At 43.8% G+C, this 26052-nt stretch overlaps 2 protein-coding genes across 2 annotated transcripts in view; one reads left to right on the top strand and one right to left on the bottom strand.

The window, feature by feature from the left end:
* LOC308298606 (active breakpoint cluster region-related protein) overlaps positions 1-17655 on the top strand; it is a gene marked incomplete at both ends in the record, with an annotated part of 28185 nt that extends 10530 nt beyond the window's left edge. The window contains 9 exons of the mRNA XM_080742249.1: positions 102-137; positions 273-370; positions 952-1062; positions 1849-2015; positions 2802-2941; positions 4356-4490; positions 5744-5849; positions 16677-16839; positions 17548-17655. Of these exons, the coding sequence (XP_080598375.1) occupies positions 102-137; positions 273-370; positions 952-1062; positions 1849-2015; positions 2802-2941; positions 4356-4490; positions 5744-5849; positions 16677-16839; positions 17548-17655 (1064 nt within the window). The remainder of the gene's footprint in view (positions 1-101; positions 138-272; positions 371-951; positions 1063-1848; positions 2016-2801; positions 2942-4355; positions 4491-5743; positions 5850-16676; positions 16840-17547) is intronic.
* Positions 14554-15429, bottom strand: LOC308298607 (E3 ubiquitin-protein ligase MARCHF5-like; the record flags this gene model as incomplete). Its single annotated transcript, XM_080742250.1, has 1 exon — positions 14554-15429. The coding sequence occupies one exon, from the start codon at positions 15427-15429 to the stop codon at positions 14554-14556; it is 876 nt and encodes a 291-aa protein (XP_080598376.1).
* Positions 17656-26052: the final 8397 nt, after the last annotated feature.

The following is a 26052-nucleotide window of genomic DNA, read 5'->3' on the forward strand; positions in this document are numbered from 1 at the left end:
ACACACACACACACGCACGCACGCACGCACGCACACACGCACGCACACACACACACACACAGGTTCTGACGAGCAGACTTTGTGTGGGACTCTGACTGTAGCCATCCATTCTGCCTACGGGCTGCAACAACCAGCCTGTAAGTTTAAGTTTCTATTCTGAAAAAACAGCAAACTGAAATCACTACTTCTGTTTGTTTACTACTTCACAACCTCGGCTTTGCCCTCCCCCTCTTCTCTCTCTCTCTCTCTCTCTCTCTCTCTCTCTCTCTCAGGTGTGTATGTATGTGTGGAGGTGGATGGCTATGACTTCTATGAGAGAGAAGCTCAGACCCATTCCTCAGTCCAGAGCTTAAGACCCTGCTGGAATCAGGTCAGACAATCAAACAATCGGGTCAAAACCCAGCATAAGCCTGGACCATGTATGTAACGCTGGAGAGCCGTTACATTTGAAATTACGGATATAGGATGTGGAGACAATCGGCTGGTGTAACCATAGCTATAAAAACTCATTCGCCGCTGCAGTTAATTGGAGCGACCTGTAAAAACGGGAGGGCGGAAGTGCGGCAGGCACGCTGCCAGTTGAAGAGACATCTGGCCAATCACAGCTCGTCTTTTCAATAACAAAAAATATTGTAGTATAATAACTGCCCAAAGGATTCTATGGAGCTAACCAGATTGATATAATTCTGATATATAAATCTGGCATCGAAGTTGCAATGCCAACTCAGCCCATTCATTGAAACCGATTCGTATTAAACAATGTTAAACTCTCTGTCAAGTGTTTAAGTTTATGCTAGTTTATTCTTGTATGTTTGAAGAACAACTTTATTAATCCCGCTATGGCCAAATTATTTTAGCTGTATTTACAGTACTTAAAAAATGATCCATAATATTGTATTCATTGTTCCATTAAATACAGTTTTACTTACATAAGTATCTTCTTTTGTTCAGGACTTCTCCTTCCAGGTAGATGGAGCACAGAACCTGAGGGTGGTGTGTGTGAGGCAGGCGGAGAGCGGAGAGGGCGGAGAAGACATGATCCTGGGTAAAGCTTCTGTAAAGGTACAGTCCATTTAGGAACTCTAGCAGAGAGTGCACGTGCCGCAAATATTCACCTGTTTATTGCTTAACTGAAACTGGTAATGATTGACCTGTCAGCTGTGTGTGTGTGTGTGTGTGTGTGTGTGTGTGTGTGTGTGTGTGTGTGTGTGTGTGTGTGTGTGTGTGTGTGTGTGTGTGTGTGTGTGTGTGTGTGTGTGTGTGTGTGTGTGTATTGAACTGTACTGTGAATTGAATCTTAAACATCTACAATATTTTGTAATTTTGTCAACCTGACATGTTGACATGTTGGCTGTAATGTTTGATTGCGCTCAAGAATCAGTGATAATGGCAAAACTGAATAACTCTTGTTATAACATGTATACCGTTGCTGTCTGGCAGAAAGCTTGTATCTCTATATTTCATCTTTTTATTTTCATGCCCTACTTCATCGTACATGAGTGTCGCACAAAAGTAGCGACAATAGCTGATCTACAAGCTCATAATGTGTCACGACTCGCGATGCTTCTAGATCTGACATTCACTATTTTCAAAACATTTTGAAAGTGAAAGTGGTTAAGCGTGTCTGCGGGTTCTATCTATTTTTAAAAGTATTAACAAGAGATCGTGACTAAATAACTACATTGGACGGGGGACCCATTGGAACACAGGTTCTATTTATTTCCAATATACAGTATGGAAAGCATCCCAAACAAGTTATGCTGTACCCCACAAGTCCCTGTTTGTACTTTATACTTGTCCAAGTGTACTGTACCTCATCTTTCTAAGTATGCACACAATGTCCTTCAGCTGCAAGCCACAGACCTCAACAAGAGATGGAGAAAACAGACGCTATCCCTGGGCCAGGTGGAGGTGATGGTGTCCCTAAAGTTCTGTCCCCACCCATTAGAATCGCCCAGTTCCACACCCACACAGCAGCTACCCGTCTTTTCTATCCCCATCGAAGTCGTGGCACAGTAAGTTCCCTTTCAGACAGGACGATATCAACCACTTGAACCCTATTCTAGGCATGTCGTATTACTGTAGGTCAGTGTGGTTCTCAACCTCTTCAGGCCGCGACCCCCAAAATAATCATATTTAAATTTTGAGACGCTGTGAGATTGTAGATTGTACAGTTGTAGAAAGTATACAGACCCCTGGGGGACTGCAGTCAATGATGTGTACAGGGATTTAACTGTTTAAAATGTACATGGAACTGCTTGATTTCCTTCCCTTGTCTGTACAGAGAGTTTATGTTTGAGGATGTGATTTGTATAACAAAGGGGTGTGAAAATAGGAAGTGTGATGAGAATAGAGCAGAAATAGCCTAAACAGCCAGCACACTAAAGGTGCTTTCCCATGCTAAAAATAGGGACAATAGGGTCCATGTGGTTAACAGGTGTAATTGATTTCCCTGCTTGACCTTTGCATGTGTGTTTCTGTATCACTGTGGATCGACAACTATTGATTAGTGTTATTTTATACTTTGTCCCACCGCTGTGTTGTGCGAACGTAATGAAAATAACGATCTACAAGCTCACAACGTGTTGCAACCCACTGTGAGCTTGTCTAAATTGACCCATACAAGTGTGTAACTCTGACAGTGTAGTGAGTGTACACATTGAACCAAATGGACGCTAACGGGTCCATTTGGTTCCATTTGTACACTGTCGAGACCTTGAAATGTGAAAGTTTGAGAGGCTGAATTAAATTGATTAGTTTGACAAACTGTTGCACCCTTGCTGTGCATGGTCCTCCCCCAGCCAGGAGGGGGTGCTGGTTCCCCATGTGGTGCGGTGCTGTGCGGAGGAGGTGGAGAGGAGAGGCATGGAGGAGGTGGGCATCTACAGGCTCTCAGGAGCAGCCACTGACATCATCACCCTCAAGACCGCCTTCGACAGCAGTAAGGCCCCGTCTAGCACTTGGGAGATTCTGATTCGTGTTTGTGAGAGACACATAGGCCTACAAGTATTTGGGGAGGGGGTTCCTAATCTGCCATTGTCTGCCATTGTCTTGGAGGTACAAAAAAAAAAGAAAGAATCATGGATATTTGTTTTTTGTTTTTGTCGCATTCCTAAGACAATAATTTTAGGAGTTTAGGGAACAAATCAGGTTCTTTGTGTCTATAGGGAACCACTGCTGTTCTATGATTGTCTTGGAAATGCAACAAAAAACAAAAAGTATCCATAAATTCAAGTCTCCATGGAGTGAGTAAATCGATAGAAATAACCGTGTTGTTTCTTCTAACAACAAGGGTATTGTGATGCAAAGCTGTAGCTATCCATTATTTTCTTAGCAATACGTTGCTATGGAAAAATTATCAAAAAAATGACAGATCTTCAAGCTCACTATGCATCGTGGCACATTGTTAAAGGACAACTCCAGATTAAATAACTTTTTCCTACTTATATTGATCCCAAATGATTGTCCATGGGGTCTATTAATCAGAAATGAAATCAATATAAGTGAGCCGAGATGTTATTTAGTGCTGAGCTGTCCTTTAAGCTTGTAGATGGGTTTTTGGAACCGTTTTTTCCTATAATTGTGAAAAGGCTGGCAGCTGTGGCGTGTCAGTGTGTGTGCATGCAAAGGTCCTCATTACTGTCTATAGGGCATGGGTTGCCCCATGACAATAATGTCATGCCGAAATTGGAATCAGTTAGTCGATTATAGTACTAAATAATCCATTAGCGATGTTTTTTCACAATCGATTAAATAGATTAGTCCGATTAACTGTTGCACCCGTATTGTGATAGTTCTGAAATTCTGCCCGAACCCGACCAAACCCGAACCCGACCGACATTTAGGGTAGGGTAGGGCCTAAAATGTATTCTAATTAGGATGCCATGGCATTGGTCCGACATTTCATTGTTCCTACATTCCATTAGTCAGAATCTGGTGAATGTTAACCTGGTGAAAATACTATGCCTAAACCTAAACCTAAATCTAACCTCAGTAAAACTAGGCCTAAACCTAACCCAAAACCTAACCCTAACCTCAGTAAAGCTATGCCTAAACCTAACCCAAAACCTAACCCTAACCTCAGTAAAACTATGCCTAAACCTAACCCTAAAACCTAACCCTAACCAAATTAGGATTAATGAGATGTAGGACTAATGAGATGTAGGACTTTCCCCCTAATTAGTCATGTAGATCTGCTATTCTCACAATAGAACCGTGTTATACAAAATGTAATGCCTCAACTTAGTGCTCATCAGGGTGGGCGGGTCCCCAGTTAAAATATGATTATTTTGGGGGTCGTGGCCTGAAACGTTAAGAACCACTGGACTAAATGAATTGATCCATCCATCTTACAGACCTGCGGGACGCAGTGTCCAGGCTGAGAGGTGCCGAGGTGAACGCGGTCTCAGGTGTTCTCAAGCTGTACTTCAGAGAGCTGCCTGAACCTCTCATACCTGCTTCCCTGTTCCAGAGCCTGGCCACAGCACTGGGTAACACACACGCACACGCACACGCACATGCACACATACTCACACGCGACCTTCTGCATAATGAGTACTTTTACTTTTCGTACTTAAAGTACATTTTGACACCAATACTTTTGTACTTTTACTCAAGTCAATTCTTAATTCCGTACTTTTACTTGTAACAGGGTATTTATACATCACAATATTGATAATTTCACTTATAGGGGTATTTCACTTAAAAAATTACTTTTGGTCATTTTATCGTCCAATCAGACTTTTATGAACAGTTTTAATTTTTTTGCTTGATTCAATATTTAGATATTCGATGTAAATGTTCCCTTGGCCCTCCTCCTGCAGGACGCCTCCCCATACACACCCATTGTAACTTCAAACTCCATTTTAACCATGATAAAGTCATCAAAAACACCCATTATTTTTTCTGGTGTCTCATACTACCCTCCTAATACGCGAGCAGGCCGTGTTTTTATTTAAGAATTATTCAAAATAAATGAAAAAGTTATAAAAAAAACACGGCCTGCTCACATATTTGGAGGGTATTATGAGTCACCAGAAAAAATAATGGGTGTTTTTAATGAATCTATCAAGGTTAAATAAAATGGAGTTTGACGTTACAATGGGTGTGTATGGGGCCCTCCTCGTGGAGGAGGAGGAGTACTGATGGCATTTACATCAAACATCTAAATATTGAATCAGGCAAATTAAAAACCTTTCAGGGTGTTGTTACAAATGGCTCAGTTTGTAACAAAGAGGAAGCCACACAAACCCAGAACATTTTAAATTATTTTATTACTTAACCCTAAATAAACAAAGATAAGGATCAAATCATAACAAATCGTGGAAGTCAGTAGTATCAGTGATGTATGCGAGTGTGTGGATGAGTGTAGCATGTTGTGTGGGTGTGCAAATCATACTTAAACTGGAACAAAAAGAAAAAAGGTTTAATACCTGGCTCCATGCTGGAGCCAGGTAAGAGTGTGAGAATGGCCCTGCAGCCTCTTATATAGAGGGAGCACCAGGTGGGCCAGATCCTCACTGATGGCACACTCCGCACTCCAATCAGTCTCTGAAATACAAGCACCGGGTTGGAAACCATGACAACCATCTGGGTTACCCTGACGACCCCAGGGTTGTCACAGTGTTTATAAAAGCCTGATTAGACGATAGAATTACCAAAAGTTTTTTTGAAAGTGAAATATAGTATAACAAATGTGAGTCCCTTTACGACCACCACCGAACATGCATTCCCTCTGCTCCAGACATCCAGGACGTGGACTCCAGGCTGGACTCCATGCTGTGTCTGCTCCAGTCCTGTCCTCCAGTAAACCGACACACCTTCCTCTACCTCATGCACCACCTGCAACGGTCCGTTCAGCATCACTCACACTGCTTCTCAACCTGTGGGTCGGGACCCCCAGAGGGGGTCACCAAATTATTTCGGGGGTCCCCACTCCCCAGATGATTAACTTAATGAGCAACATTCTTTTCTCCCTCAACAGTAAACAAACCAGCATAAACTTTAAGTCTATGGAGGGTTTATGCACATTTCTAAAGTGACAGTTTAAGGACTTTTTAATACCTCTTAAATGACAAATTAAACATTGGCCAAACTGTCAAATACTCTTAAATTGACACTTTAGAAATGTGCAGATACCCTCTATAGTCTATACATTTAAACTGTATTTTGGTTTGTTTACTGTTGAGTGGGAATACAATGTTACACATTAAGCTAATCATCTGGGGATCCCCCAAAATCTTTTGGGGTCGACCCACAGGTTGAGAACCACTCAACTATATCACTGTTCATTATTATTTGTTATTATTTCATGGTCTGGACAGCATCACACTGCTGTATTACTGTCAGTGTTGGGTAGCGTTACTTTTTTTGGTAATAGATACTGATTACATATTACCTTGATTTTAAAGTAATACATTTCGTTACATATTACCCCCCGAGTAGGAGTAATATATTAATATTACTTTACTTATTACTTTTTGGTTAAAAAAAAAATTAAATGCTCAAATTGAACAAATAATTATCTAGATATTTTATTATTATATTTTATTATTTTATTTTATATTTTATTGTCTGTTTTTTCATATGAAACACAATAGACCTACCTTCTTAAATGTGGCCTATAATTGTGTGACACTGCTGCGTGCTGCTGGGGTGTTCTGTGTTTGTTACTTTGTGGGAGTGATAGCTCTTGTTTTGGGCATGTTTTATCTGACAGCCCGTGCGTCGGAGAAAACATCCACCAACACAGCGCTACAGTTCATGGGTGGGAGATATAAACCAGGCATTTGATAGTTCTCAGTAATGCATACATTTTAGCGTGTGTTTTCCCTTCAGTTATTGAAATGTTGTAGCTTACTAGGCTAATAATCATTCTAAACACCTGGGCACGCTGACTCGCTGTGCGCAATGGTTTCCAGGCACTCCAATCCTTGCCTGACTGCGAGCGCCAGACATCTCACACTACGTTCACTACGTTTCACTCCGGGAGAGTCTGAGATTACCAGGGCAGATTCTATTTCGGCGTGGGCGGGCTAAAGCCTATTGACGTCACACACACACACACACACATACACACACACACACGCGACGTGGCGTGACATTGCAAAAATATGTTATTTCTCATAACATATTATATGTCTGCATGTTTACGTTAGTGCAAAATGGTATTAAAACGTGAGGAAACGGCACTATTTCATAGTTTATTAATAATACGAGTCGAGTCTGACTCCGCCATGACAGTTTTCACGGACCAATCAGAGTCCACTAGACTCTCACGTGGGCAGAGGACACCAATCAGAGTCCACGAGCGAGTCTCACGTGAGCTCAAGAGCTCTGTTTGGAGGGGGCTGGGACCGGAGCATAGAGTTCACGTGCCCCAAGCATACAACCCTGATTGGCCCATTCAATGCGCCCGCTCTTCAGGCGCGTTTGAAATAGATTAAAATATGTGCAGCTTCAGTCCACACTACAAACCACCCACCAACAGGGGGGGGGTGATGTGCGGACTGAAGTGTCAGGCTACTCCAATCCACCCGACAGTGCCTGGCAGGCATGTACACACATAGACATCAAAGGGGGCTTGAGCCCTGCCTCAGCCCCTGCCTCTCTAACATGTCAGCCCCCTGCCTCTCTAACATTCCCTGCACGTCCCTGCGTTTGTGTGCCGTTCGGTGCGGGGCAGCAGCAGCGCGCAGCCACAGAACTTGATAGGAAGGCTGAAGGCACAGGAGGTATACTGGGTCCCACGACAAAAATCCGTACCATATTGGCTTAAAACGGGACGACGGGAGTCACGGGACCCTGGTTGGTAACGTGGAAGTAATGAAGTAATGAAGTTATCATTATAATAATATATTACCGATTTTTTTTCAGTAAAGCGGTATATTAGTCATTACCGCATTTCGGTAATATATTAGTAGTCTAATACGCGTTATATTACTAACGCGCGTTACCCAACACTGATTACTGTTCATTGTTACTGATTATAATTCACATTAAATCCTGTTACCCATTACAAGCTGAGGCTGATTCTACAAATGCCTTCTAAATGTAACTACTGTATGTCTGTTGTCAGTGGTTCTCAAAATGTCAAGAACCCCCAAATGTATATGTATTTGGCCACGGACCCCCATCTCAAAATATTTAGTTCCAGGGAACTATATAGGCCTATATATATATATATATATATATATATATATATATATATATATATATATATATATATATATATATATTCAAAGATTTGCAAAACCATTTGCAATTTCTCAAAAGATATTTATTATTATTATACTATAATTGCGACCGAAGATCACAGTTTACTCTGAGAAACCGCACATCATGTCCGTATCTGTCCGTCCGCCCGTGTACGCTTTTTTTTACAGTCTATGGGTTTGTCGCTCTGACATCACTGTGATGTCAGGGGAACCGAATCCCTTTTATGCCCATATATGGAGATCCCTGTGATGCCAGGGGAACCAAATCCCTTTTTTGCCCATATATGGAGAACCCTGATGTCAGGGATCTCCATATATGGGTAACTGGTCCGATATACATTAGGGATGGGACGATAAGCGATATTATCGTTTATCGCGATAAAACACACTCACGATAATCGTATTATGGAGATTTTGTTTATCGTGAAATCGGCCTCCGTCATGCCCTGGGATCAATTCACCTTTTATTTGCCGAGCTGCATCCGGTAACATTTAAACTCTCTATTGGTAAAACGTACGTATACATACTTATACAAATCTCTTTGGCAAAAAATAAGTGTAACGTTAGGCTCTCATGTTCCACAAGAACGAGGGAATCCGTACTGGTTTTAACAGCACCGCTTTATTGCCGCTTGCATGTTACATACAGCATCAACACTGGAATCTGAATGAACACTTCCTCACTTCCTAATGACGTCCTCTGAACTATGACGTCATGTCCTAGAACATAGGTTTACACCACATCTCCCTTTTTCAGAAAGAAATGTAACCACAATGATATTCAGATTCAAAACTCTTTTTCTTTTTCAATCAATGCATATAACAGACAATCACCGTACAACCAATCACCATCTTTTTTTTTTTTTTTTTACAATTTGCATCACCCAGTTCGACACCAATACCCACTTTTTTTTTCTTTTTTTCTTTTTGCCAGACCCATGAAATGGGTAGGCCTACATAAGCAAATGTCGGTCTGTCCTGTTTTTCTCCATAGATGGTCATGATGATGACATGATGATGACATGAGGGAGGGATAGACCGACAGACAAAGCCTTCATGTCATCACAATGACATGAGGGAGGGACAGACCGACAGACAAAGCAAAAGGCTTTGTCTGTCGGTCTGTCCCTCCCTCTTTTCTCCATATTTGGTCACAATGATGTCACAAATGATGATGACATGAGGGAGGGACAGACAGCCTATAAAGGGACAGACAGCCTATAAATGTACCATTAAATTTATAGGCCCAGAGGGTTGGCAGAACCGGGGTCTGGCACAACCAGGTTGACCTGGTCTAGTTTAAATAACATACTCTCAAAGCACCAGTCTGTCAGGCTTAACCACGGCTCTACCTGATTTTGTTCTCATAGTCCCACCAGGAGAGACACGTGAGCTCGCACGAGGCACAACAGTTTTTACAGGCCTTGTTTGTATAGGCCCAGTTTTAGTAGGCCCAGTTTGGATAGGCCCAGTTGGTGCAGGCCCAGTTTGTATAGGCCCGGTCTGAACTGGCCTGGTTTGAGTAGGCTCTGTCTCGGGAATGTCCTCCTCAGCTGGTGTCTTTTGAGTGTCTCCACTGCTTTCGGCTGCAGGCAGAGGCACTAGATGATGTCTGTTCCTTCGGACTGTGCCGTGTGGTCCTTCCACTAAGTAGGATCGAGGGGTGTGGTGGGCAGATGTCACAGTGCCCGGCATCTTAGCATCCGTAATCCACACATGATCACCTGATGACAGTTCAGGAAGATCTCTGACCCTATGTCTCTGATCAAAGTTTTTTGAGTCCATCCATCTTTTCTCCCTTTCTCTGTGTTGGACTTTTCTTAAGTCGGGAAGAGCTGGTTCCAACATTGCTGGAAAGGTAGGGACAGTGGTTCTCAGACGTCGCCCCATAAGTAGCTGTGCCGGACTGTACCCATTGCTCAGTGGGGTATTTCTGTAGGCAAGCAAAGCTAAATAGGGATCTGACGCTTTCTTTAGCAAGTTTTTGACAGTTTGAACGGCTCTTTCGGCCTCCCCATTACTCTGGCTGAACTTGGGGCTACTGGTCACATGTTTAAACCCATATTGTTCAGCGAACCTTTTCATGTCCTGCCCACTGAACTGAGGCCCATTGTCACTCCGAAATTTAACCGGAACGCCATGACGGGCAAACATAGACTTCAAATGTACAATTACATCAACAGAACGTGTTGGGCCTAGTTTGGCTATCTCCACATATGATGATGATATAGCTTTATTGTCAGTTCACACTGAAATTTGTCTTACGACACAGCAGTCATGTATTCAAAACATATATACAAACATTTGTAACACATCAAGGCATACGTGACACGCTGAGTCGCGGTGCAGCCCCTGTACCAGCGCACCAATCTCAATATCTTGAGAAATAGTCAACTACAAGTAGGTAATTGCTGCCTTTTAACATAAATAGGTCAGCGCCCAATTCCTCCCAAGGCCTGTTTGGTAACATTGTGGGCATTAAAGGCTCTTTTGGGTTGGCCCTTTCTTTGATACATGCCCTGCAATGTAAAACAAGCTCTGCGATTTGGTTGCTAAGCCCAGGCCACCACACTGTTTGGCGTGCCCTTTCCCTGCATTTAACAACCCCTTGGTGTCCTTCATGTATTTTCTCAAGAACACTGTTTCTCATAGTGGAAGGAATAACTAACCTTGTGCCCCTCAGTAGAAGTCCATCATGCACACTTAGAACGGCTCGTTCTGCCCAGTAGTGTTTTACTGTACCTTCCAACTTGTTTCTGTCAGGCCACCCCTGCATACAGTAGTGCATGACCTGTCTACACACACTGTCACTGCTCAGCTGAGCTTTGAGCTCCTCCAGGTAGTGGTCACTTGCTGGCAAACTGTCCATAACAGAGTCCACGTATATGTTGGTGTCCTCCATTAGCTCACCATCATGCTGTGTCCCTCCGTCCCTCAGAGGTGCACGTGACAGGGTGTCCGCTGTTGTGAGCGTCTTTCCTGGCACATGTGTGACATCATACGAATATCTCATGAGCCGCATGCGGAACCTCTGTATCCGTGGTGGAAGTGCATCGAGTGCTTGCCCCCCCAGCAGACTAACTAGTGGCTTATGGTCGGTCTCCAGCACAAAGTGTAGACCTAGAATAAAGTCACTGAAACGCTCGCACGCCCACGTTAAGGCTAGAGCTTCTTTTTCCACTTGTGCGTAGCGTTGCTCGGTGGGTGTAAGCGCTCTCGAAGCATATGCAACAGGTAACCATGCATTGTCACACTTTTGAAGCATCACTGCCCCCAAGCCATATGACGACGCATCCGCTGAGATCTTCAGTTCTCTGTTGGGATCATATAGCTGGAGAACAGGTGCACAGGACAGCTCCTGTTTTAGGTTGGTGAACGCTTTTTCCTGCTCATGTCCCCAGACCCACATGTTTTTCTTGGACAACAAGTCTCTCAGGGCCTTGTCCTTTTCAGAAAGGTTAGGGATGAACTTTCCAAGCTGTGTCACCATGCCAAGGAAACTTCTCAATTCACTGATGTTTTTAGGCTGCTCCATCTGCTGTACAGCTCTAGTTTTGTCAGGGTCCGGTCTCAACCCGTCCGCAGAGACTATGAACCCCAGGAATTTCACCTCACTTTTTGCCCACTCACACTTGTCCGTGTTGAGTGTGATGCCTGCTCTCTGAGCCTTCTCCAGGACAGCATGCACTCTGGCATTATGTTCCTCTTCAGTTGCTCCCCAGATGAGAACATCATCCATATGACAGACCACCCCTTCGAGCCCCTCAGTGACCTCCGTCACCATCCGGTTTTGGAAATGTTCTGGGGCCGAAGCAATGCCAAACGGCAGGCAGTTGAAATAATAACGGCCAAATGGGGTGATGAACGTTGTTAACAGTGCAGACTCCTTTGCCAGAGGAATCTGCCAAAACCCCATATTGGCGTCAAGCTTGGTGAAGATCCGTGCCCCCGACAGCATGCCAAGGGTCTGCTCCACAGAGGGAAGAATGTACTTCTCCCTGCAGACAGCTCCATTAAGAGGGGTTAAGTCCACACAGATGCGAACCTGACCGTTTTTCTTCGGTGCCACGACCATGCCGCAGCACCAGTCCGTTGGCTGTTCGATCCTGTTGATAACACCTAGCTGCACCATGCGTCCAAGCTCGGCCTTGACTTTTCCGAGCAGTGGCAGTGCAACTCTCCGTGGTGCCTTTAATGCAACTGGAACGGCACCTGGTTTCAGTTTTATCTTGTACTCCTTTTTCACAAGACCCAGCCCCTCACATAGCTTTGGGTAAGTCTTTTTCACAGAGTCTAGGTCTATGCTATCTAGTCTAACGACTAGCTTCAGCTTAACTGAGGCAGCCCTACTCAGTAAGGCTGTGTGTAGGTTTTGCACCACATAAATGTCCTCTGTAGCAGTCCTGTCACCATAGCACAGTACTTCGCTGGCGGCCCCCTTTACAATTAATGGTACCCGCCCCGGCCCATACAGTGGTTTACTCACTGGAGTTAACTTGTGCCGTGTGTCTGACTGTACTATCTGCTCATACACCTGCTCTGGTATGACAGTGACATCAGCCCCAGTATCAATCTTGAACCTGACTTTGGAGTTTCTAACGCTGACATCTACAGTCCATGGATCCTCTCCTGCATCCACAGCCCCTAGAAACAGGCTATCGTTGTCCTCTGTGACAGCATGCACTGCACTGGCTGATTTACATACCCTCCCATAATGTCCCCGCTTTCCACACTTGTGACACTCGGAACTTCTTGCGGGACACTGTTCTTTGGGATGAGATGGCACTTTCCCACATTTGAAACACGCTCTCTGGTGTTCCCCTTGTGGAGGCCCTTGCTTATATTTAGCATGCACAGGTGTCTGTCCTTTATTTTTAAATAGCACCTTCCTTCCCTTCTTTGCATGCACAGCATCCACAGTATTTTTTCAGATACCTTAGTTCAAATCGGAATTGGAGTTTGAAGTATGCTTGAGCGTGATGGTCTCATGAAGGTCGAAGGTCTTTGAAGGTACAGTCTAGAAGAGAGGAGATAGTCTTATACCGTTCCGCTGAGCTGGTCATCCTGGTGATGAGTGCGTACCTTATATGGATTATGTGATGTCAGACGTAGATGTGTCGGTCAGCTCCAGCCTTATATGGCTTGAACGGAATCCAGCAGTCAGTGAGTACATCGTAGTTAGTTGATATACTTGGTTGTTTTTGAATGAATATTATCTGGCTTCTTCGCTTGTTGGTGATCCAAGGCTAATGCCATGTAAGGCATGTAAATGAATGGAACTGTATTTTGGACCTCTCTTCTTCAAATCACACTTGATAGCAATATGTGCTTCAGCGTCCACTCCTAATGCCGGGTCCATGCGTCAGCTCATCAATGCGCTGGAGAGCCATCTTCTTCTTCTAGATCGATCTTGGATGGATGACCATTACTGCATCAAAAGTAATCAACAATATACCATAAATACCGGCCAAGGATTGGCCAAATTGTCAAATAATAAGAGGCAAACACTTTAAAAATAGCTGATCTACAATTTCACAACGCCTCACAAGCTTGTAGATCGGCTATTTTTCACAATATTTAAAATGTGATGCCTCAACTCTTACAATTCCAAATGATTGTCAAGATGGGGGTCCCCAGTTCAAATATGATTATTTTTGGGACTGAAAAGGTTGAGAACCACTGACCTAACTGACTGAAACTCTTGTCACACTTTACAGTGTTGTGACAAGTTTCAAGGTGCCTGGAAAATGAATTCACCTTACATTATGCTAATGAAACCATCGAACTGCCATAGGTTTCACAAAAAGGTAGCCCATCTCCATGATGTGCTATAAATTAAGCAGATAATAAACCCACAGAGCCCTCTATTGGTAAAACATACTTATACATACTTATACAAATCTCTTTGGCAAAAAATAGCTCACAAGCTCACAACGCTTGTAGATATGCTATTTTTGGGCAAATGTTCCGCCCCAGGATAATGGATGTTGGGGATATTTTCATTCGCAATAATATCGTAAATTGCGATTTCTTTGGCCACAATAATCGTGATATGACATTTTCATATCATCCCATCCCTAATATACATCACTGGCCAGATGGCCAAGACATGGCGCAACCTTGCTTTTCGCCCTTAGGCGTCTTACTGGTAAATATTTTTATCATGTCATGGTAGGCAGAAATCTATTTATAGTTATAGTTTATACAGCAAAAGTACAAAATTAGAATAGGCTACTGTAAATATCTTTGTAAACATCTATTGGAAAAAGGAATAGAACATTTATTTTTAGTGGCACCAGTAAACCAAGCCCACTGCTATGCACTGAGAGGCCGTCTTTCATTCCTCCTCCGGCACAGGGAAGTTGAGGATTTTGCGGTGGGCTTTCCGCAGGTACTTCTGCCTGTTGAGATACACATTTACTGCACCCTTTATGGCCACAAAGGCGATGCCTCCCAGGATGGTCCTCTTCAGGTTAGAGTTGACACTACTGAACATGAGCTTGCCCACGATGGTGGAAATGGTGGGAAGAGCGAGCGCGCCGCACAGGACACGGCACACATTTTCCATTTCCACACGGATTTCCAGAACTCCTCTGACCTCTGCCGGGATGCGAGGAACTGGACGGTCAAGCCCTGGGAAGATGCTATTGAGGATCTGCAGCTTGTTGGTGTGCTTCCTCCATTGCCGAAGCACATAGTCTTCCCAGCGGATCATATTGCCTAGAATCAGCATAACGGGGATGGTGGGAAGGCCAATGAGCCGTAACAAGGGGTTTGCATGCTCTATTACATCCAAACCCTCCGCGTGGCCCACCACCTGCATGACAGTGAAGGTTCCATAGCTCATAGCAGTCCAGTAGAATCCTAAGATGAATCCTAAGATGATCCCCGCCACGATGACATTGGGAGACAAAATGGTGAGCTTTCGGTCAATCAGGTCCAGGACATACGCCACAGCAGGACCCAGTTTGGGTAAGACGATGGGGTACTCTGCATTGCACTGTGGGCAGGCCACATGTGCCGTATCGTCGCCACGCTGCTTCTCGTCCACCCAGTACTGTAGGCACCTCTGGTGGACCCACTTAATGGAGCCACGACAGCGGCAGGGGTGTACCCACTCTGCTGTGCCGTCATCCTCGTCTGTGGCAAAGCACACCCAGCAGCTCCTGTCCAACTTCTGCTGCATTACCACTACTGCATCCCGTTCCGCCATTGTAAAATACTACTAAAGGAACTGTTAACTGGGATATATATAACCTGTGTGATTTGGAAGGTGGTCTATTAGGAAGCTTGTAGCGGTATCGGGGCTGTAAGGTCAGATGCCCTGGAGTATGGGTATGAGTTGTATATGGTGCAGAGTTATGTGGGCTGTAAGGCCAGATACCTTAGTTCAAATCGGAATTGGAGTTTGAAGTATGCTTGAGCATGATGGTCTCATGAAGGTCGAAGGTCTTTGAAGGTAGAGTCTAGGAGAGGAGATAGTCTTATACCGTTCCGCTGAGCTGGTCATCCTGGTGATGAGTGCGTACCTTATATGGATTATGTGATGTCAGACGTAGATGTGTCGGTCAGCTCCAGCCTTATATGGAGATGGATATAACCATACTGTATATGGAGTCCATGACACGGATGTTATAACCATGCCAACTGGTTGTTTTTGAATGAATATTATCTGGCTTCTTCGCTTGTTGGTGATCCAAGGCTAATGCCATGTAAGGCATGTAAATGAATGGAACTGTATTTTGGACCTCTCTTCTTCAAATCACACTTGATAGCAGTATGTGCTTCAGCGTCCACTCCTAATGCCGGGTCCATGCGTCAGCTCATCAATGCGCTGGAGAGCCATCTTCTTCTTCTAGATCGATCTTGGATGGATGACCATTACTGCATCAAAAGTAATCAACAATATACCATAAATACCGGCCATGGATTGGCCAAATTGTCAAATAATATAAGAGGCAAAGTTGGCCAAATTGTCAAATAATAAGAGGCAAACATTTTAAAAATAGCTGATCTACAATTTCACAACGCCTCACAAGCTTGTAGATTGGCTATTTTTCACAATATTTATCTGTGGCACTGAGTCAAACAAAATGTGATGCCTCAACTCTTACAATTCCAAATGATTGTCAAGATGGGGGTCCCCAGTTCAAATATGATTATTTTTGGGACTGAAAAGGTTGAGAACCACTGACCTAACTGACTGAAACTCTTGTCACACTTTACAGTGTTGTGACAAGTTTCAAGGTGCCTGGAAAATGAATTCACCTTACATTATGCTAATGAAACCATCGAACTGCCATAGGTTTCACAAAAAGGTAGCCCATCTCCATGTGCTATAAATTAAGCAGACAATCAACCCACAGAGCTGCTGAATTCACCATTTTCACAACCAGACATTTTACACAGTTTGTGATGTACCACTGCAGTTTGTGACCATGTGTTCAAAATGTGCTACAGGATCTCTACGAAAGCAGCGGTGAATAAGATGTCTCTGATGAACCTGGGCACCGTGTTTGGTCCAAGCCTTGTACGCCCTCCTGTGGTCAGCCTTGGTCATTGCGGCCCCGTTATGGACATTTCCCAGGAGGTGGTTCTGCAGGTAGGAGTGATATACCGTAGGGCCAGCCTAACTTGTACTTCATGGTACAGCCATGTGGCAAAAATAACACATTTTCATCTAGAAAACATCCAGTCTTAAGTCCATTATTTAAACTTGTGTAAACTCTAGGGTTTGATAATTCAATTCAATGTTATTAACGTGTCAAGTCAAGTTATCTCAAGTCACTTTGCATAGGCTACAGAGCGGAGACCCGAGCAGATACCTCATGCTAAGAGAGGCCCCCACCCTGAGCAAGCAATTTTGCGAAAGTGGTAACGATAAAACCCCCTCTTAAGGAGGAGGAAACGTCAGGACAGACCCAGGCTCTAGGGTGGGCGGTTGACTGCCTCAACCAAGTCGGGGGGACAGAAAGAGAGAGAGAGCAAAGGAGAGACAGAGTGACATACAGGCAAATACAAGTAGTAAAAGTAATAGAAAATATAATAGTGTAAAATAGTATAATATAATATTGTTTAACAATAATGTTAAACAGTATATAATGGTATAATATAAGAATGTTAAGATAATATACAATATAATAATGTACAATATAGTCGTATAATGTAATATAGTGGCAGCCGCAGTCCACAGGCATGCTCCATGGGGGCTCGGGCCGCAGTCACACTTTGATAGAGGAGCGGGGGTTTGATGAGTAAGTTATTGATGTTCTGTTATTCAAAGTTCGGCCTCTCGCTCTCTCGCTCTCTCACTCTCTCTCTCTCTCTCTAGGCCCGAGTGGTTCAATTCTTCTTGGAGTGTAAATGCCTACCGGCGGCGCAGACTTCACTCCTACACAACACAGACTCAGAGGACGAGGATGAGACCACCCACTTGTGAGACCACCGCCATGCAACCCCTTGGACGTAAATTATTATGCTTGGCCATAAAAACAGCTGTATGTAAAGAGCATGTAAAACATTCACTGTATGTATATATTTAGACAATAAAGACTCAACCTAGGTGTAGGCCTATCTGTGCTCTGACTGGCTGAGCCCCAATAAAGCTATTTATTGATGAAGTTCTGGACATAGTCATTTTTATCAACCTGTGTATCAGTTGTGATTATACATTTAACTGCTTTGATGAAGGTTTAGAAAAATAGCTGCGACTAACGGGCTAGGGTTAGGATGCTGACATCACTACAACAAAAGTTCCAAATCAAATTTCACTTCTCTAAAATAAGAATGATCATCCCCTGCATAGTTTGATTAACGTCATATTACAGGCTGAATGTGACATGGGAATTTCTACAGGGAATTGAGAAGAGGAACAAGATGTGCACTCTGCCGAGGTGCCAACTTGCGTCTTGTGCACAAGTTGGCCATGTATGGCCTACTTGTGCGCCAGCAGAGTGCGCCATGAGGTGCGCTCACCACTGGCATCACCAGGAATGCTGGTCCCTCATGGCTACCTACCTACCTACCTACCTACATACGCAGCCGAACGCAGTACTTGCGTGCTCTGCCGATGCAAGGAACAAGGAAACTCTACCCCTTTGGAGTTATTAAGCTAGCTCTTTCAAACAGTACATTCATTAATCGGACTTTCTCTGACTCAGTGTATCAACTATGAAATATAGCTGCAATTATAAAATAATTGACAGTGAAATATTTAAAATGTTTCTTGAACAACCTGTTTACCTGCTGCTGGAAGCTTTTGTTGACATTCAAGGAAATTGTGTGTGTAATCACCTGGTTCTAATGATATCAACGCACTTAATGCGAAATATTCACGTGCTTTCAGACTCTTCAATGCAGAAAGTATCCAGGATACTTGGATATTCAGTATCCAATAACTCACCAATGCAGAGATATTAGTAGTAAAATGTCGACATCTAGTGGTCAACCTCAGAGGAGCGCAAAAATAAAACCTGAGGTGACTCCCAGCCTCGAACCAGATGCCAAGTGTGCTCAGTTCCCCAGTGTAACGCTCCACGCCACTGACCCCGATGGAGCGGCGCGGTCGCGGCAACTCGGCTCGCTAGCGCTCGCCTCGGTGGCGACTCACGGGGGTCATCGGCGCCCAATCCCACTCAGCCGCGTTACCGAGTTATGTGCCGTTATGGACAGAATAGTAAATATTCAGTCCCTCACTATCCACGCCTACCCCACTATCCACGTCAAAGATAAATGCACAAAAAAGGAGTCACATCATCCGTTCATTAGCTCAGTCAGTAGAGCACGGATGCAACAAACCCACGGTTTGGGTTCGATTCCCCTGAGGGGAATAATATTCAAGGCGAGAGATATCGGCGCATGCGTACTTCAAAGTGCACGGAGAACAGGATACCGTGGATACTCCTCCGTGGATACCCAGTGCATACTCTCTGCATTCAAACGTCTGAGAAATGAGAAATTGAGCAACCTGTTTACCTGCTGCTGGAGGCTTTTGTTGACATTCAAGGAAATTGTGTGTGTAATGTTATACATTAGCCTGTTTCTTGAGCAACCTGTGAGTGAGGACTTGTTGATGAACTTGGACTTGGAGCAGAGGGCAGTGAGGGGGTTGGACTTGTGGAGGCCACAGATGTTGTAAGACCAAAAAAAACAGAAAAGGTCAGGGGTCACCCTGCCTACCCTGAAATCCAATCGGTTACGGTTCAAATCCAACTAGACGGGGTTCACCACGAAGCGTAGCAGCTCATAAAAGTCATACACGGATGACTGCATGTGCACACACAGACATCACCACTTCAAGAACCAACATAGGAACCGATATGCATGCACGCTGAACACACACCCGCACGCACGCACACACACAGACAGAGTTCGACCCATCGAGCCCACAGTTGGGGTCCCCAGTACCCTCTTTACCACAGCACCTGGGCAGGGTTGGCTTGTATTTCCTTCGATGTCTTCAAACATCGCCCCACACCCGTTTGATGGCTAATCCTGCATGGCCTCCCAGACACTCTCTCCCAGTGCCACACAACTCAAAAAAGACTGAGGGGGACTGTGTGTGTGTGTGTGTGTGTGTGTGTGTGTGTGTGTGTGTGTGTGTGTGTGTGTGTGTGTGTGTGTGTGTGTGTGTGTGTATCGATGCCCTAACAACATCCAGACCGGTCCACACACACCCGAGAATGGTGGAATCACCCTCTCACCCCTGCGTCGTAAATCACCTGTCCCCACTAACATGGCCACTGCAGGAATAAGGTTCCGCTTGCCGACTACAAAGAAAAAATGAGGTTCCCATTGCCGACTACAAAGGGAACGGGACCGAGGAAGGCCTGCTTTTATGAATGCAGAGACGTACCAGACATTCGTCACCAAAGTCCTTGACTAGACGACTGGTGGACATCTGGAGATGGTGGGAACATTTTACAGGGGGGGCTGGGACACCAGCGGAGCTGAGAAAACCATTTGATATCTGCATCCGTCACAAAGTGATAGTTTATACACATGTATGAGGGATAAATAATATTGATTGGAAAGTTCACCTCATGTACATTCTGTGTGCAAATGCTCTTGTGATTGTAAGATAATGTGTTTTTTAATTAATATAATTTCAACATGAAAAATATTTTTCGAAACCTTCAAAAAACCCAGCTTATATTATATTATTATAATAATTAATAATGGTGATATTGTAACATTTATTGCGACCGAAGGTCGCAGTATACCATGAGAAATGTTGCACCTTGTCCTTCCGTCCTTCCTTCCGTCCTTCCTTCCGTACAGGAAGTGATGTCACGTGACAACACGTCATCAAAGATCAAACCCTGGATATTCATACTGTCACTGTTACATCACAAGTGATATAAGTGTCCATATATGGGTATCCCCTTTTATGCCCATATATGAAGATCCCTGATGTCATTGATATATCACTGGCCAGATGGCAAAAGAATGGCCCATATCTGTGTGGCTGGTAGGGATCTCCATGTATGGGCATAAAATATATTGTATATATATGGATACATATTATTAACTCATGGGATGCCCACGAGGTGTCTACACGCCAATCTCTTTGATGTCGCTGGAGGCCCACAACGTTTTGACGTGTTTTCTGTATTTACAGTATTAACTTTAAATCTCACCGTTAGGTTGGGGCTACGCATGGATGTAGCCCATTAGCCGCTAGTCGTTATCTCTGATGTTTGTTTTATGATATAAAACTGTGGCGGGGTGCGGCAAAATGTCCAAATTTTGATCGGCAATGAACAGTTATGATCAACACTGGTCCATACAGAAAGTTACACAACAACATCCTGTCTGCGCTCATGTGACCAAGTGACGTCATGACGCATGCATTGACGCAGCAGGGCCGGATTCAATACAATGGTGGTGGGCCTGGGCAGCGAGAGGGGATAAATGGGGCTCAATCCAGGGTTAATAAAGGATAAAATAAAATAAAAAGTCCATATATGATCATTCCCAGAAACAAAATCCCTTTTATGCCCATATATGGAGATTTCTGATGTAATCAATCCCAGGCCGAAAACGTTAATATTAAGTCCATATATATTAATAAAGGATCAAATAAATAAAATGTCCATATACAGTATGGGCATTCCCAGATGATTACCCCCTTATGCCCATATACGGAGATCCCCAGGCATCAAACCCAGGCCCTAACTCGCCAAGGTCCTGCTTGGCTTTACTAATACGTTTTATGCCCATATATGGAGATTCCTATATTATCAATATTAACTCAATTAGCACCGATCCCGAGAATACTCGTGAAAAATACTAGAGTAGCACATGCTGCCGATCCCGAGTATACTCGTGAAAAGTACTCTATTACTGTAACGGCGGTACTCTATTACCTGTTGGTGCACGGAAGGTCCTGACACGATCGCCCTCGCCGATTCATCATCATCACGGATCCACGAGCACAAAATAGTAATCCCATAACATTGAGGCAGACGGGGAATCTCATCTTTAATGTCCATTATCTCGAAACTTTCAAAGGGAGGATGGCAGTAGATTCTCACTTATATAACACATGTTGAAAAGCACCGATCCGCCATTACACAACAGTATGTTGATGACGAGCGATTCCGGTGAAGGTCGTGATGACGTCAAACCGGAAGTGTTTACGCTATGGACTTCTGGCCTTCAAAATAAGACAACGGTCGTGGATGCAGCCTGCGGGAGGCACGCTGGACATTTTAATCCGTTAATTTCAGGAGCACTAAATGAGTTAAGGACATTATTGAGGATTATGTTATCAATATTAAGGACATATCTGGGAATGCCCATATTTGGTAATGCCCATATATTGGCATGTTTTGACATAATATTGTTGACTATCATGCAGGGGTCTCCATATAGTGAGTAACTGGTCCCATATCACTGGCCAGATGGCCATGAATTGGCACGGGCGAGGTCGCATGTCACCTGTCTTACTAGTATGGATATACATTAAGTTATATAGTTATAGTGCTTGGTGTGGCCCTTTAAATAGACTATTTGGGCAGGATTTCTGATTGCAAAATAATATTTGGGTGGAGGATTTTGTTGTTCTAGTGATTTGCATCATGTCTGTATGGAATATGGGATTGTTTAGAAGGACTTTCCATGAATGTAAAGTAAACTTTTCCTCAGTCACTATGGTCAAATATATTCTGCCATTGCGTACTGTCTATTTAGACTATAGCAGTGTTTACTATGGGACTCGTTTTGATCAAATGGGTTTCATAATTTTGTTTTTGTTGATTGATAGTTGGGTTGGATTTGTCAAGAAATTATATCAAGGTCCTGATTATTATACCACGACAGGCTAATTCTAGTCTGTTGAGCAACAGGACCAGTTGACTGAGGGGACTCCATCTTGATCTTTTGACTTTTCAGGAATGTGTAATGCCAGGATTCGAGGTCACTCATTTTAGGTACTCTCTCCTTTTCACCCCTCTCACACACTCGCCTGCAGTGTGTGTGCAGGCCCTGCACACACACTCTTGCTCGCACACTCATTCACTCATATACAATTTCTTATGTTCTTATCTTGATTAATGGTTGTTAGGTGAAATTAAATTAAACACCAAGTTAATTTGACCTTGTTGACACTTGATTTTCACTTTCTTCAGCAACAACTAGAATTTGAGTAGATTGTAATGTAGAACCTACATGGGCAACTGCTGGCCCGGGGGCCACATGCGGTCCCCGCCTTCACTTAATGCAGCCCACAGGTTAATATCGGAATACTGATATATTACTGATTTCAGCTGTTACAATTCCAAACATGCAAACGTGACCTGCTTTAATTATTTCAGTCTATATTAGTATAGCTTAAAGGGGAAGAACACCCATTTTCAATATTGAACTGTGTCATTAATATACCGTAGAGGAGTTGTGTGGAAATAGAAAAGAAGTTCCCCCCCTTCTGTGTTGCCTAGAACTGGAGGATTGATTTGAGGTTAGCAACCTCATGCACAGCACTCGCGAGAGGGCACCAACACAAGCTACAGACATTTATTCAGATACCCTCAGAGTCTCCCGAGAGGGGGGGAGTATGTGAGACTCAACAATACAAACATAGCGGTAACAGCCCTTAACTAATCACAGCTAACGAGATGGCTCACCTAAACAACATCAGCTGGGGAGAAATTGGAAGTAAAGTGTCACTGCGAGAACATCTGCAGGAACACAAAAGGTAAAAATACACCAAGCCAGGACCAAGTGTGGAGAAGAGGGGTCACAGGTGCAGCGCACAACTTGGTTGGTGAGTTGGTGAGACGAAGGAGAACTCCAGGCAGGAATAACCCCACAGTACTGGAGAACTCTACGCACCTGTGTCACATCAAGACCTCAGGAGGGACCCACCCAATACCTCCCCAGAGAAGCCTCTTGTTGGGAAAAAACAAATAGAGCAGGAGAGGGGAGTTTATTTAGCCTTGGTCAGGAGGAGGAGATGGGCAGTGATTTGGCCACCACTGCCGACCCGGCCATCAGGAGAGTGTTGTGGTTTGCGGGTCGAAACACCTTATGATCGATGGTTACCACCTGAAGACATCAAATTTTCCTGGCCAAGGCTACATTCACCAAACGTGAATGGAGGAGAAGCATCGTTAGATGTAATTATAATCATAGAACTCTGGGCAACCAGTGACTTCCAGGAAAGTCTGGATGGAAACCGAGGAAGATTGGTGACGCTGGAGAGACAGATGACCACCAGGAAGAGCCTGGCGTGGGTGTATGAGGTTAGCAACCTCATGCACAGCACTCGCGAGAGGGCACCAACACAAGCTACAGACATTTATTCAGATACCCTCAGAGTCTCCCGAGAGGGGGGGAGTATGTGAGACTCAACAATACAAACATAGCGGCAACAGCCCTTAACTAATCACAGCTAACGAGATGGCTCACCTAAACAACATCAGCTGGGGAGAAATTGGAAGTAAAGTGTCACTGCGAGAACATCTGCAGGAACACAAAAGGTAAAAATACATCAAGCCAGGACCAAGTGTGGAGAAGAGGGGTCACAGGTGCAGCGCACAACTTGGTTGGTGAGTTGGTGAGACAAAGGAGAACTCCAGGCAGGAATAACCCCACAGTACAGGAGAACTCTACGCACCTGTGTCACATCAAGACCTCAGGAGGGACCCACCCACCCAATACCTCCCCAGAGAAGCCTCTTGTTGGGAAAAAACAAATAGAGCAGGAGAGGGGAGTTTATTTAGCCTTGGTCAGGAGGAGGAGATGGGCAGTGATTTGGCCACCACTGCCGACCCGGCCATCAGGAGGGTGTTGTGATTTGCGGGTCGAAACACCTTATGATCGATGGTTACCACCTGAAGACATCAAATTTTCCTGGCCAAGGCTACATTCACCAAACGTGAATGGAGGAGAAGCATCGTTAGATGTAATTATAATCCGAGGGTTTGTATTGTAAAGTACAACTTGATGACATCACACATTGTAGCCTACTTTACAATACAAACCCCAAAATCAATCCTCCAGTTCTAGGCAACACAGAAGGGGGGGGAACTTTTTTTCTATTTCCACACAACTCCTCTAAGGTATATTAATGACATATTTCAATATTGAAAATGGGTGGTCTTCCCCTTTAATGGCTAGTAAATATTTTATAGTTTTTTTTTATGTCCAACTGTATTTAAAGTTAACATAAGTATAACTAAATCCATTTAAATTACATTCAAATGTTACTTTTCAGAATTCCAATACAAAAATAGCTATTATTATTCAGGATTCCAATTCAAAAATAGCAAAAATAGCAGATCTACAAGCAGTGTGACAAGTTATGAGCTGGTAGATTGTCTATCTTTTGTTACTGTTGTGTACGTGACAGAATGATGAAGTAGGGAATCATTTATGAAAATTAATAAAATACAGTAAGAGGTTTCTGTAAGACAGTATCTACAATGTGGCCCTCTCGGGTGAGTGTGGAAATAGTGGCCCTCTGTATCATCAAAGTTGCCCACCCCTGTAGAAGGTAGAAGCATTTAGTCCAAGCAGTATTTGTCATAAGAATATGATAATATACAGGAAAACTGGAATAATGAAATGTGGAATAAAACATAACCCTCTATTGCAGTGCAATACAAATTGTACATAGGCTACAGTAATGTATCAATTATTATTACAAAAAATGTTTTTTTTTTTTTTAAATAAAGTGAGAACTCATTATCTTAAAGTTGATAAAATATTCAAAATATTCAATATTAAACATATGTGGTTACACCATGTGACATTTTCAGGGGCATTCTGTAATTTTCATTGTACAAATGTAAAAATGGTGAAAATGTATATTTTCAAATGCATGAAACCAACATGACTACATAATGTACATCTTTCCAAACCAGATTTTTAAATTTGTCATCTTGCCAACCCCATTTGTCACTGTCATAGACAGAGAGACAGACAGACAGACAGACAGACAGACAGACAGACAGACAGACAGACAGACAGACAGACCTAGACATCATTTACAGCAGCTTATTGAGCGCAGGAAGTCATGACGTAGCTAGTTCAGGAGGGGCGAGTTAAGGGTTGACAGCGCGCCGGGGGGGGCGGGGGCCAGCGGCCTCAGCCCCCCCCCTTACCCAGAGTACATTAGACCTAGCTGCACAGCTATAGTCAGTTGCTAAGCTCAACGCTGCCACAGAGGTCGCTGCTACGAGAGCTAATCGCTACACATTTTGCCACGTCGTCGGGAGCTGCTACCAGGCTAGCCAGCCTGCGCGGTCGCTGATCAGTAGATCAATGAGGTTCGCTTTCTATCTTGTCTATTATTTATTACTTCTTAGTCTACTCACCATGTCGGGAAGTTCTC

This window comes from Nannobrachium achirus (genome assembly GCF_963921795.1).
Source record: "Nannobrachium achirus genome assembly, chromosome: 14".
NCBI lineage: Eukaryota > Metazoa > Chordata > Actinopteri > Myctophiformes > Myctophidae > Nannobrachium > Nannobrachium achirus.